This window comes from Odocoileus virginianus, chromosome 16 (genome assembly GCF_023699985.2).
Source record: "Odocoileus virginianus isolate 20LAN1187 ecotype Illinois chromosome 16, Ovbor_1.2, whole genome shotgun sequence".
In the NCBI taxonomy this organism is placed as follows: Eukaryota; Metazoa; Chordata; class Mammalia; order Artiodactyla; family Cervidae; genus Odocoileus; species Odocoileus virginianus.
In genome coordinates, this window is record NC_069689.1 from 9804604 (window position 1) to 9819219 (window position 14616).

Consider the following 14616-nt stretch of genomic DNA (forward strand, 5'->3'; position numbering starts at 1 on the left):
GCTGTAAGGAGAAAATGGTTCGCTGAAACCAGAGTCGGCACACACATGCCGCGGCCCGCCAAGGCTGAAGATGGAGACATGGCAGGAAGCGGCCAGAGAAGCAGAGATCTCCCCAGATGAGCCGGTTTAATGGAAGACAGGCGAGGGGTGTATTCAAGATAGCTTTAATATTAACTTTGTATGAATTAGAAATATCACTCTTAGATGATGAAAATTACTTACTTAAGTGACCCTTTCCCCAACTGCTGACTTACATTATTTATACATATAATACAGAGCTGACTGCATTGGAACGAGAGTATTAAAATAAATGCTAACAGATTAAAAAAGGGCATGTTTGTGCCACACCTTGGCGGTCCACTACACCCATATTCAAAATAACTTTTTAACAGCATTAATCTATTTTAAGTGCAAACAATTTTTAAAAGTCTATGATTGCAGCATTTGTCTTCCTGAATTACAAGAAACAACTTGTAACAACTTTATGAGTGCATTCCAGGTTGTCTCCTGATCACCTAAAGTATTAAAAATACTCAGTGCAGAAACAGTGAAGTACTATTTATAAACAGTTGGATTTAAGGGGATTTCTTGTCCAAGAAACATTTTTATTTTACACTATGTATATATGTATAATTATATATATAACACGTTAATTGCATTGAATTTTAGAGTAAAAAGCAAGAAAACCTCATTTCTCATTTTTTACTGCAGCCCCAAAAGAATGGTTTAAAAACGGAAACAGCTCTTTGGGGCGCGCAGCAGCACGCCCACCAAGCTGCTCCTCGCGGCGCTGCTTAAGGTCCGACGCGGCCGGTGCTGCGCTGCGGCTGCTCCCTTGAGACGCGGGCTGGGGCGAGGACGTCCAAGCAGGTGTGGGGTCGCTACACTACAGTTCCACCTGGAGAAGTGGCCTGGTTTGGGGCTGACAGTAAACCCTGCAAACAAAGCAGTTTCCATTAATCCAGCAAAACACGGGGCAGTGGAGACAGTCACAGTCACTCAGTCCTTCCAGCAGCGCCCCGGCGTCAGGCCCGCTCTGGTGTGGGTTTGGGAGCCAGGGTTTCTCACAGACCCTCTGTGTCCGTGTATTTAGTCCCTAACGGGGGAGGCCGCTGAGCTGCTTGGCTGGCACGCTTTGGGCAGGGCTGGCCTGGGCGAGAGTGGTCTCTCAGGGCCTGGGTGCTTTGAAGCATCGCTGCCCAAAGGCAAGGGGCACCTCCCGGGATTGGGGGGGCTGTTCACCATCCTCCCCAGGGGCTGCAGCTCGGGGCCGCCGAGGGGGTTCCCCGGCTCCCAGGCCAGCTCGCCCAGCTCGGCCCAGAGCCTGCATTGTTCAGGAACAGAGCCTAGAGGCGTTTCTTACAAGGTCAGCTCTGCTGAGGGTGGTGATGGCGGTGCCTCTCTGGCCTCCACACCAGAGCACAGGGCCCAGCGGGTAGGGAAAGGAGGGCCAGGCCGTGGGGGTGGACGTGGGGCAGGGCCCTGCGGGCACTCGGCTGTGGTGGGGGCGGGGACCGCACTGGTGGGGGCGAGGGGCGGGGGGCCCCCGAGCTCAAGATGAACCTGAGAGGACTGAGCCTCATGCAACCACCAGCGCTCAATTTCTTCACACTCACTGGGATGCACGCCACGGTCTGGCATTCATTTATTAATAATCTTAAGGTTACATGTATTGCAACACGGAAGCTACAAATTTCCAGGTCTGTGAACACTATCCCAAACAAGATGTGAAAGTCACCTGATTTCTGTAAGCCTGTGCTTCCGTCTAGAAGCGAGTTACGGGGTGACAGTGAGAAAAAGGGGAATCACACTGGCGGGCCTCCGTCAGAGACTGCAGACCACTCCCGAGGGGAGGCCGGCTGGATGTGGGAACCGGGAGCACGGTTCGGAGGGCCCGCTCCCCTGCCGCCTCGGCCGGCCTGCCTCCTCCCTGAGGATTTTCTCAGGAGGACCGAGCATCTGGCCTCAGAGACCCTGCTGGCGTCCAGCTGTCCAGACAGCCGGTAGCTGCTGGTCTGTCCCCCGGACACTGAACAGCTGGCAAAGTAAGGGCTTTACAAACACCCCTGAAGCACCAGCTCTCTCCAGCCCGGAATCCTCAAGCCATCCTACCGGCCCCCAGGAAGGAAGCCCGCTTCACGAGCAGCGGCAACTCCTGAGTCTAACATTCAGGAGGCCGATCTCTTCTCACCGAAGTTGCCGCTTTATTCCTGCTAGCGATTTCATATGAGAATTGATCAGAACACCCCAGTTCTTAGTTTGGGTTTGATTATAATACTAAGCTGAAAGAATTAAACCTTGTTTCATAAGAATGTTTAGAAAAAGTAACATTTCAGCTAGAAAACGATTTACAACCATGGAACATCTTTCTTTGTGGCGCTGCTGAGACTGGAGGCCCCGAGAGCAAGAAAAGGGAGTGTGAGGGTCTCGGAGGCCAGAGCCAGGCCTCGTCCTGAAGCTTCCCCGGGTCCCAGCACGGCTCCCCTCCACCCCTGGCTACCTTGGACTCGCCCCTCAGGCCCTCGAGGGGTGGCCGGTAGACGGGCCGGTGGCACCGGTCCAGGCCTGGTCAGTCAGCCAGGGAGGCCCCAGGACGGGTCCTGCTGCAGACGGACCAGCAGCCTCCTGAGCCCCAAAAGAAAGGGCCACGGGCTGAGTTCCGGTGCCGGGTCAGTCTCACCTGTTGGCGGGCCTGCACCCTGGGGCTCTGGTCCGAGGCAGCCTGCCTGAAGCTCCCCTGAACTGCCCCACCGCCCCTGGAGACTAAGGGCTGAGTCTCCATAAAGAGAGGCCCTTTCAGAGATGGTACAAAAGCGATGCGAGTTAGTACCGGGCTGCCTTCCCCCGGGGCCACTTCGAGCTATGGATACGTTTTCCCTGATTCAGCCACAAGAATCCCACCGCTCCCGCTGCCCAGACGGTTGCATGAGAGAACCAAAGGAAAGGACAGAGTGGCTGCGTGTGAGGCTAGGGTCCTGGACTCAATGAGCCAGGTTTAGGACGTGGGTGCGGGGGGGCAGGGTGTGCGGCGAGGGGCTCACTCTGCCGGCGCCTCCTCTGGGCCATTCCCTGGCACCTGGGCCCTGCCCTGCCCCAGGCCCAGCGCCCACCACAGCCTGCCACCTTGGCAGCCCTGACCTGCCCACTGACCGGTCACACGGATGGTGACACACTTCCTCCAAAGAGGCCACTCAACCCGGGAAAAATCACCCAGAGCAAATGATGATGTTGTTTACAGACATCTGGGGAAAAGGGAACATTCTTAGGGAATATTCAGTTATGGGCTCCGGGGAGCACCGGCCCTCCCGCGGCCTGCAGGCTCCCCGCCCGGTGACCTGCTGCGGCTCTGAAACCCCCTCTGGTCTGCGAACCTCCGTGTCTTCCAGGAGCCTCCGACTGCACGTGGGGTTATGCAGCTTCCACCTGAAGGCAGGTCAGAGGCTGCTGACACTAGATGGGGTGGGGGCTGGGCACCCCTAGGTTTTCTGTGCCTTTTCAGAAAGAGACCCGCTGGTCCAGAATCTGGTCCAGAATTGCCTGTTTCAATAGGCAATCACACAAGGGAGAAAAAAATGGGACTAATTTTCTCAAGGTAAGAACTAGTGGTTTTTAAAAGATCAAAATGTTGCACCTGTCTTTTTAAAGTTCCGTGAATCTACTAGAATTCAGGGCCTAAAAGCTACTCCAGGGCCGAGGAGACAGCGTCTGGCTTCTGCAGGAGCGGGTCACGCTGAGGGCAGAGAACCGGACATCTCTCCTGGCCGGCAGCTCCGAGTCAAGGGCAGGCGAAGGCCCCACTCTCAGGAGGCCGCACCGTTGGGCGGGTTCCGGAGTCCAGGGAGGCTGGTCGCCCACCCCAGGGAAAGGCGGCCAGGAGGGAGTGTCCAGAGGCTTCGCCCGCCCCGCGTTCCAGGCCCAGACGTCCCACGAGATGGCGGGGAGCGACAACTGAGTGAGGGGCCCCCCATGAGCCCCGGGCGGGACGTGCAGGCCCAGGCCCGGAATTCTTGCCGAGAAGCTTCCAGAGGCAGAGGTACCAGTGCGCAGGGTGAGGGGCCGGCCCTTCCTTGCTGCCCGCTCACGGAGCTCCCTCTGCACCGGGGGGCCTTGGGACCCCAACGGCGCTGACAGAGCCCCACCAAACCGTTCGAGACTTGGAGAAGGACGCCTGCCCGCTGCCACCTGGGGCTCCGGCCGGCCGGGTGGCCTCCCGGCGTCCGCACAGACTGGCCACCAGCTCATGGCAGTCAGCCCGCGTCCTTCCCCACGGGGACTCGGCCCAGAGGAAGGTCACAGAAAACAAGAAATACCTCCGATGGTCAGAACAAACACTTTTGTTTAGTAAGCTTCGAAATTAGGAAAACATCAGAATCCAGTAATAAGAGGTAGCAATTCCTGGCGCTATTTGTTCTCTAAACATGAACAGAGCCCTTAATGTTACAGCATTTAAAAGCTTTTCATTTTTTGGTTCACTGAGATTTTTTTTTTTAAAGCTTAGATGTGAAAACTATTGAAAATTATCTACATTTACAATTCATTCACACATTTATTTAATGTCATTATACAGAGGACAACCCCAAAGTTCTTCAGAATATCAAGAATGGTGTAAAGTCTAGTTGTGACAGTGACAAGGAAACAGCTAAAAACCAGGGCAATGAAACAAAAGCATGATTTTCTTAAAATTACAAAGTAACAATGCTGACATTAGAGCTTCATTAACTATTGCAACAGTTAATTTACCAACATTTCGTGTTAGGAAGGCTCTTTATGAAATTTATTGAAGTTTTCAAGAAACCAGATGAAAATGTAAAAAAAAAAAAAAGAAATACATAGGAGTTTTTTTTTTGCTAAAGGTAAAATATTCATACAATTTTATACAGTGTCACCTAACAACAGTAACCTTTAATAAACTTAGGTATACAGAAACCAAAGATGCAGAAAAAGTTTCTTTTACATATTTAAACCGAGAGACAGTGACTTTAACTGTGACACAAAGTCCATGTAACAGATGCAGCAATGAATAAAAAGTCAGGGCCAGCGGGACCGCTTCCCTCTCCGGAGGGAACCCATGAACTCGGCTCTGAGCCTCAGTGGGGACAGCTGGCACCAGTGCTTCTGGAGGTGAGACCCAGACCCCCGGCCCTCCTTCACCATCCTTCTCACCGGCCAGCACTGGGGGCGTGGGGCTGAGCCCCCTGACAACCCAGACAGGGGACAGTCCCAAGCAGCCTAGCATGACAGGTGCGTGAGCTGGGCGAGGAGAGGGCCTGGCCGAATGCCCTGCTTGTGGGCCCCGAGGGAGACATCTCCGGTCACTCGTGAGCCCTACACACCAATGCGGCGGAAGGAAAGCCCCAGAGTGGAAACCCCGGCACAGCGGGACCTGCGCAGGGGGCCAACTGCCTCCCCTCCGGCCCCGTGCACAGGGGCCAGCAGCCAGCGCCCCCACCCATGATCTATCCAGGGGCCAGCGGCCAGGCCCCCCATGATCTATCCAGGGGCCAGCGGCCGGGCTCCCCCCATGATCTATCCAGGGGCCAGCGGCCGGGCTCTCCCCATATTCTATCCAGGGGCCAGCGGCCAGGCCCCCCCCATGATCTATCCAAGGGCCAGCGGCCAGGCCCCCCATGATCTATCCAGGGGCCAGCGGCCGGGCTCCTCCCATGATCTATCCAGGGGCCAGCGGCCGGGCTCCCCCCATGATCTATCCAAGGGCCAGCGGCCAGACCCCCCATGATCTATCCAGGGGCCAGTGGCCGGGCTCTCCCCATATTCTATCCAGGGGCCAGCGGCCGGGCTCTCCCCATATTCTATCCAGGGGCCAGCGGCCAGGCCCCCCCCATGATCTATCCAAGGGCCAGCGGCCAGGCCCCCCATGATCTATCCAGGGGCCAGCGGCCGGGCTCCTCCCATGATCTATCCAGGGGCCAGCGGCCGGCCAGGCCCCCTCGGCCAGGCCCCCTGCACAGGATGGAACCCCACATGCATCCTTCCTGGGAACTCCAGTCGACCTCTCCCACCAGCTCCTCCTCAGACACTCGGATCCATCCACATGGCCTTTGGGTGTTCACAGGCCTCCTTTCCCAGAGCCCTCCACCAGCCCCTTGGCGTCCCCTTACACTTTGAGCTTCTGCACCAAGAAATCAAAGGCCTCCCTCTGACAGGAGGTGATGAGAACCTCGTCCACCGGTGCGGACATCAATAAAACAGCTTCCCCATCTCCAGCACGAACGCAATACTTGACGGTTTCTTTCCCACGGGAAGTGGAGGGGCCAGAATGCCGAGGATGCACGTGCGCCCAAAGAATGGAGGAGGCTTCGCAGCACTCTGTTTCTCCTTGCTCCTGGGAGTCCGGGACAACGTCACTGTGGTGCCTTATTCCCGTGTTTCCACTCCTCAAATGTTCTTCCGTTAAGGTTTTATCCTCAGTTCCAAGTCAAGGGCTCACAGAACACTTCCAAAGTGCCAGAAGGTCCGGCACAGAGATGAAATTAAGATTCTTCACCACGATGCGAGTCAATTTAGAACCCAAAGCTCCTGATTATTTTTAAAGAGTCTGCCTACTCCCTCTTACACATTTGCTTTTAAAAGAAGGCAAGGTTTTCCCAAGGCTTTCTTCTAGGGAGGAGAAACGCAGAGAAGGGCCGGGGCTGGGGAGGCCCGGGGGTTCAGAAGCCAGACTCGCCCAAGCCACAAGGCGACCCTAGCTCCCGGGATTCCTACAAGGCTGACAAGAGGGAACCCAAGCAGGGCAGGCAGAGAAGACCCCCCGACTCGGGGGCCTTGGCTCATGGCCGCCCTGAGCGCCTCATTTCTGTGCTTTTTCATCGACACGTCTCAGTGCATGATGGAAAATCATGACGACTGAGCCGTCACAGATTCTGTCTAAAGCTGTTTTATTCCAGAGGTGAGGTTAGAAAAGATATTTTTGCTCAGGATAATGTTTAAGCTGAAACATGGAAGAGTTTCAGTGAGGAAGCTCAAAGTTTGGGGAGAAAAATTGCAAAGGCCACTCCCTAGAACCCCCTCAGCAGGCCACTGCTCCTTACACACCTGCAATTGGAACCCCTCAGAGTCGAAGCAACCCGTCCTGACCCCAGGCCACAGGAGCCAGGACCCTGAAAACAAACCCGGGGGCAATGGAGAGGTGCTGCATGCCCCCAGCCTCCCTGAAGTACCAGCAACTTTCGTCCTGGTCTTGGGAGAGCCCCCGGCACCGTCCTCCTGACAGCAGCAGGGTTCTTCCAGACGTCCAGGCACAGGGCGGGCCTCGGAGGGACCTTGCCCTGTCCAGAGCCAGCCTGGGCCTTCCAGCCCCTCCCCAGCTCCCGAAACCCAGCCGGGGCCCCGGACAGAGTACAGACAGACATCAAGGGCACACTCACCCGCAGACACTGCAAGAGCGAGTCTCTGACCAAGTCCCCAACCCCAACCTGTGCAGGGACAATGCTTTTTAAATTTGGGGTGGAGGAGATGGACACAGGCTTCCAGCAGCACATTTCACAGCTTGTTTTTTAAGCAACCGACAACACCCTTCTCTTGCTCCTGCTACCCTGCTCCCATCCACAGACCACCCCAGGTGAGTACCCAGCAGACAATGAAGGGCGGGAGGAGCCAGAAAGCGACGCAGCGCAAGAGCTTTGGCAACATGGGCCCACCTGCAAAGCGCTCAGAACCGACAGTCATGCGAGATGCACTCTCCCCGCCTCCACAAAGGCCACTTACCTGCGTCAGCCACTCTTCACTTGGGCCCAGTATCAAGTCCTGAATTTTGAAACCGCATACTCAATGCCTCAGAAGCCTTTGACACTGAACTTCTGATATGATGCAGGTACACAAGCCTCTGGCCCGAACTTGGAATACTGCCAGGCACACAGAACGGCACATGGGGTGTTGGCCTCCCTCTCCATCTGACAGCCTCGAAGCTGAAACGCTCCGCAAGGATGGCTGCCCTTGCTACCTGACTTCAGTTAACATTTAGGAACAAAGGACTATCTATAAAGGCAGAGGACATTAGCTTTTCATGGACCGCAATTCTCACGCAGGAGAACACCGCCTCCACCATCACGGGTCACAGACACCACCGTGAACAGTGAGGGGCGCCAGCCCTGACAGCGTGCAGCAGAGACTGGTGGGGACCCGGGGGGCCCAGGGCTGCTGCTGCGTCAACCAGGGTCTCGAGCCGCAGAGAAACCAAGCGTCCATTTCGCTGCATCAGATTCACTACTCAAACCAGCATAAATGACCAGGATCTCTGTATTTAATTACAAAGGTGTACACAACAGAAATACAAGCCCAAGTGACCAAAGTAAGTTACTAAGACCATCATTATCTTGACATGAAACATACAGCTCCAAGAGCCACCACGTCCACAGTGAACCAAAAAGCGACTGCGCCTACAGCTCATTCCCGTGCTGAGCAATCAGGTCAGACAGAGCGGCCGCCCCTGGAAGTGGGTGCAGCCAAGTCGGGGAGGGGGCCTCCCTGGGGGAGCCGCTGACACAGACGTGGGGCGCCTTCCAAGAACGATCCGGAAGACGGACACGCTGCACCTGCCCTTTGCCTCTGGTGGGAACCTGAAACCCAAACGGGGGAGACGCGGGAAGCTCTCTGAACCCTGGGGCCTGTACAAAACAGCTGAGGTGGCTCACGAGGGCCTGTGGTCACGTGCCTCGCTGACCAGAAAGCAAACCAAAAAACCCAACCAACACCCCCACAAAAAATAAAGAAAGAAAATCTCCTTCCCCTGGCTGGAGAAAACATAAGCAAATCACATCCACCATGTGAGACCCTGGCTGTGTGGCAAGAGGCACTTCTGACGGCATGACTGGCAGCCTTGGGCTGCAGTCCACGGCAGCCGCCCAGGCTCTGGGAAACGTGGGTACTTCGGTCAGTGCACAGAATCTCAATCAAAGTGCTACAAACTGCTTCTTTGAAAAAAGATGTTTATTAAACAATTTTAATTGTCATAAAATGACTAAAATGGGTTTTAAAAATTAAGGCTCTTCTCTTTCTGTGGATTGCCAGAACAATGTAAAAATAATATCAATCAACCCTGCTGAACACTTTGTTCCTAAAGTTAAATTTCATAGATTCCTAAACAGTTTATGATTAAGGTAAAAAATTGGACTATAAATGACAATTAATGGCCGTCTCTGTTGAACATACACGCTGATCAGGTGTACAATATTCTAATTGAGTAGTTAAGCAAAAATATTCCAGTTAAAGCAGAAATTTTAATTTTAGCATTTTAAAGTCATTGTTTCCCCACACTGGCATGATTTTCCTAAAATTGAAATAGTCTAATACAGGAAGGCTAACCGTGGGACTCTATACTCGCAGGAGGGTGACTGACTTGGCTGGCAATTAGTTTGATTATATTTTTTAAACGTTCTAAGGTGAATTATCAAATGATTCGGAATTATATGGCATGCAGTATCCAAAATTATGGCTCTGATGCATTTAGATTTACATTAAGGATAAGAAGTGTCATTCACATCCGTTGTACGGCCCACCCCTCCCGCAAGACGAAGTCGCGGCCTGTTCAGGCCGCAGGCCGGCGCGGCATTAAGGGTTGGAGCTCGCCGCTTCACCAGGCCTTCCCCACGTGCAGACGAACCCCTCCTGGCACGCGGTGACGACACAGTCTGCAAGGAAAACTAGCACAGTCAGCCTCTCATGTGCTATCTTTTTACAGACGAGCGGCTCCAACAAGGGCACGTCTTCCATGCGGGGACACAGGGGCGTCCCCAGCGTCTTGGCGGGGTCCGCCCTGCTCTTAGTGACGAGGTTCAGCTTGTCGCTGCTCTTGCTGGAGATGTGTCCCATGCTGTGGTTCCGCTTGTGGTCCTTCTCATGGTGCCTGTCCTTCCGGTCGTGCAGCGAGAGCGTGGCGAACTTGCTGACCCCGGCGGCAATGGCGCCGTCTGCCACGCTGCCCTTGCTGCCGGCGCTGGAGACGGCGGCGTGCGGGAGGCTGTTGGACCGCGGCAGCGGGGGGGGCGCGGTGCTGCCCGGCGTGGGCACGCTGTTCCCGGTGCTGCCCGCGGGGGGGCTGGTGGCGTTCATGACGTTCGTGTGTGTCCGCGCACGCGAGAGGGGCTGGTGGGGGAAGAGGATGTCTTCCGTGAGGTCCCACAGGCACAGCTGCGTGTCCTGGCCCACGGAGCCGAACCGATACGTGACGCTGACGGGCCGGCTCTCGGTCGAGTTCCGCTTGGACAGCCGGGACTGGGTGCTGTTCGCTCGGTCTCTCCCGAAGTGAAGAAGGTCCTGGAAGTCCTCGTCACTGCCGCTGAACTCCATGGGGTCGCTCTCTTCCACGCTGGTGGTGTAGGGGTCAAAGGCCACCACGCTGACCCAGGACTTGTGCCCATGGCCCCGCGCGATCACACGGCAGTCTCCAAAGGACCAGACGGTCACCAGGTCGTCCTCTCCGCCCGTCACGATGTACTTGCCGTCGGGGCTCCAGCACACGCACAGCAAGCCTCCAAAGTAGCTTTTCATGGTGCCGTGCAGCTCCACCGAGTCAAAGTTGAACACCCGCAGGAAGCCGTCCTGGCTCACACACGCCAAGAACTTGCCATCTGGGGAGAAAGCAAACTCGTTGAGGGCCCCCTCGCCCACCGTCCATTTGAGGAGAGGGTTCCTCGTGGATTTGCTCTTGCAAGTGTGCACGGCAAAGCTCTCCCCCTGCTTCAGGAGCTGGTAGTGGGGGGCTGTGGTGCCACAAGTGTGCTCCACATTATACAAGTACATGTTCCCACTCGAGTGGGCTACTAGGAAAAGGCTTTCCGAACCAGGAACCCATTTGACACAGGTTACTCGTGACTTGTCTATTAGTCTCTGTGAAGACAAAGGAGAACAAGTTATCACAATGGAGAAGTTTTCAAGGTCTATGTTTCCAGCAAGAAACCTTGTCTGCTTCTCGGTGAGAAGGGGACACGTCCGTCCAGGCATTCCACGCCCCAGCCTGTGGGCAGGCCAGCGAAGGGCACTTGGCCCCTTGTGGAATCGCCTTCTAGGACTGCACGGAGGTGTCGGGACACTGGCTTGTGCTGAGGGTGTCAGTCGACACTCCTGCTGGGAGCCTAGTCTGTGCCTGCATGACACTGGGCCAGGCGCAGGAGGCGCCGGGGAGGGCAGCCCTGGGCATGTCACATGTCTGACTCCAGGAGCTCGGGGTCTGGGACTCCAGCACCTACACAGCATCCCTGCTACGCGGCCCCCCAGGCAAGCCTCTCGGGCCCCCCGGCTGAGCACTGGGCCTCCCCAGGCGTGCCGTTCTGCTGCATCGTGCCCTCACAGCCCCCGGGGCCCGTCTTCACTGCACCCACCCATTCAGACTCTTTGGGGTCGGTCCATGTGCAGCCAGCAACACCCAGGACAGGAACACACACCTCCCTGGGCTCTGACCTCAGCCCTGATTCACTGACTGCCTCACTCACCATCCATGTCTTGTGTGTATCCTTATAGGCCATCCCTCCACCTTCTTTGGAACAAGGCGGTGTTTAAGAACAGATGACTAACACCTACTAATCACTGCCACTATACCCCACGCTTATTTTTGATCCACTGACCAGCTTTAACAGGCACAGATCAGGAATCTTGCCTTTAAAACCAAAAGAATAAAAGGCAAAGCAGAAACTCCTCCAAGGATGACCCCCACCTATGTGCCCTGCTTACACTCTGCATGGGGCTCACCGGCCCCCAAATCACAGCACCAGAAACCACTGGGAGCTCCCTGGATCCCCAAGTCCTCAGCAGGCCCTGCTGCCACCTCCATAACTGGTGCCTTGGGAGCCCTCAGGCTTGGGGGGCGATTATGCTCCCACTTCCCCTGTGTGGTTGGGATTCCCCGACTTGAGCCTCAGGGGGCCACAGACCACAGGGACGGGAAGCTTGCCGAGACACAGGGCCTCCTCTCTGGTCCACTCTGCACCGTGTGTCTGCTGCATCTCTACAGAGAGTCACAGAAAATGAGGCCCCAGAAGGGAGGTGGTCAACCTGTCCCCGGCTAGGGAGGAGTGGGGAGCCCTGACCCCATGAGGTGCAAGGGCCAGGGGCTGGGGACAGCGCGCTGGGCGAGGGTTACAAGCAGCAGGAGGCATCACCAGCTCTGCGATTTCACAGCCACACGGCCACCCTCGCGTCCTTCCTCTCCGGCCCGGGACCCGCAGATACAGCAGCTGATCTGCACCAGCGCAAACCGCCAGGGTTTCCACGGAGGTCGGGGGCACCTTACAAGCCCCCAGGCTTTGCTGTACCCAGCGGGCCCAGGCTGCCTCTCAAACTGTGACCCGCCTGTGGGCCGAGAGTCCCAGGGCCGTGAGGCTCACCTCCCAGCCAGGGCCTCGCGGGGCAGCTACAGAAGCAACCCGAGCTGGGAGCCAGGCTGCTGCCCCCTCCCCACCCAGCTGCGTGTGGCCTCAACTCCTGCACCTCGTATCTCACCACAACCAAGCCTCAGCTCAACCTTTCCAACATTTCTCCATTTAAGGATGGACACAAGAATATCTAGCACTATGGTTAGGAGAAAATTTTATTTTTTGGCTTAAAAAGACACAGCAAAAATGACTCCATTAGAACTCAAAATTGTAATGCTATCAAATAAAAATGGCATTTCTCTGCAACTGTGAGGTACGGAGATAAAGAATCATGGCACTCCATGTTACTGGAGTGCCAAAATACATTTAAAGAGTATTCCATGTTTAAAAGGAGCACTGAGACTGCTGTAAGGACACACGCGGATATAACTTAGGGGCTGAAACCTGAGCCCACCTCCGCGCCCCGCTGGGGCACCACAGACACATCACACCTCACCACCTGCAAACCAACCAAATCAACGGCTCACAGCTCCAACTCCACTGTGGAAAGGGCTTCTCCCGTGCTCTGCCCCTTCAGCCTGCCACCAGCCTGCGTGCAAACGCGGGGACAAGGTCCTCTTCATCTCGGGGCATGTGGGTCTGGGCGCGTGGTGGGCCCGTCGGGACGGCGGTGCTGACCTCTGACCCGAGGATCTGCTCTGCGGCCAGGCCCTGAGCACGACGCTCTGCACACACGCTCTTTCGTCCTCAGGATGACCCCGCGACATAAGCTTTTGTTTTTTAAATAGGTGACACAGTCATAATTCACATATAAAAGTGTCCAGCCGAAAGCCTCACTCACACCCGTCTCCCCACCCCAGAATCACTGTTGCTGACTTCTTGTCTGTTTCCCAGGGTCTTCCTGTCTGGACAAGGCAAGTACAGGTACATGTGGACCCAGCTTCCTCTTCTGCACCATCTGCACCTCTGCTTTCTCACCCAGCCACGCATCACACGCATCCGTCGGCACTCGTCCGAAGACAGCCTTCTCGTTCCTTCCTACAGTGCAGAGGACTCACGACACGGATGCGCTGAGCTGGAGCTGAAAAGCCCCCGCTGACAGACACTTACGTGGCAAAGACTAACAGTGCCTGCGTTGGCTTCCACCCGCACACACACACCTGCAGGGTCCAGTCCCAGGGGAACGGCTGGGTCAGAAGGCACACGCGCTGGTGACTGTTTACAGGGCTCGCCAAGTTCCCTCCCAGGGAGGATGCGGCAACGTCTACTCCCACCAGCAGGGTGCGGGTGTCCTGCTGCCCACAGGAAGGCAGGCTTGAGTGCCCCGCCACCCCCCCGGGGGACAGGCTCTGCGAGGCTCCTGCAGGCCCTCCTGTTCACCACCCACTCCTGGCCATTCACTCCTGCACTGAGCACAGAAGACAAGCTGACACTGCTCGCCACCGACAGCCGTCCCTTCCCGCGGGAACTCGCGTTCACGAGGGATGAAAAGGAGGGGGATGGACAGGGTCTGCTGTGAGCGGACACCGAGCAGGCATGGGGAGGGAAGGACTCAGCCCCACAGGAGTGCCTGGGGGGCCTCTGCCCTGGCCTGGGAGCTCGCCGAGCCGAGAAGGAAAGGGCAGCAACAGCGGCTGCAGGCGGCAGCAGGGCGTCCTCACAGGAGGGCAGCAAGGGTGCGGACAGGGAGCGAACCACGCACTGTCGTCCTGGAGACCCGCCAGGCGACTCCCGGCACAGGCCTCTCAGCCCCGATCGTCAGGCCAGGCCAGGGGACAGCCCCAGGTGAGGTGCCAGACACGCGTCCTGGGCTGGCTAGGAGTCACTGAACCAAGCTGCTTTGGGCTATTATCTCATACTGTTCTTGGTTTGGGTTTAACAAAAAGAACAGAAATCAAGAAACAAATACCTAGAACACCCTGTTCAATAACTATAATGAATGTATCTCAGTCTCAGAACCCTAAGGGTGTACTTTTGTTCTAGAAAATGTCTAGTAAACAGGGTAAGGCATCTTAGTTCTCAAAGTTAAGGAATGGGATTTCCCTGCTGTGCTTCAATTCTCCAGTTTCAATGAGGCCTTGAGCTGGACAAGCACATGTTTATGTTGGAAAAACACTCTTGGCAAAACCTGAGGTCCCCGTGAGGAGCTGCTGGGCAGAGGGTGCGTGAGGCGGCCGGGGAGAGGCAGGCGCCCAGGCTGGGCACAGGCAGCTCGGGGCCGTGTGTGGCACCCTTCTGCACTGGTGCACCCGAGAAGGGCCGGAAGTCAGATATGGAATCGTGAGCCAGG

The 14616-nt window shown here is 56.0% G+C and overlaps 1 protein-coding gene across 17 annotated transcripts in view; it reads right to left on the reverse strand.

The window, feature by feature from the left end:
• Positions 1 to 148: 148 nt before the first annotated feature.
• Positions 149 to 14616, reverse strand: part of WDR20 (WD repeat domain 20) — a 65217-nt gene continuing 50749 nt past the window's right edge. For 8 of the 17 annotated variants that reach the window (XM_070477800.1, XM_020913437.2, XM_020913435.2 and 5 more), the window contains one exon: positions 8239 to 10845. In XM_070477800.1, the coding sequence (XP_070333901.1) occupies positions 9568 to 10758 (1191 nt within the window). In that variant the 5' untranslated portion in view covers positions 10759 to 10845 and the 3' untranslated portion in view covers positions 8239 to 9567. Of the gene's footprint in view, positions 936 to 8238; positions 10846 to 14616 lie in introns of those variants that run through there. The other 9 variants (XM_020913444.2, XM_020913442.2, XM_020913443.2 and 6 more) reach the window with 3 other exon arrangements.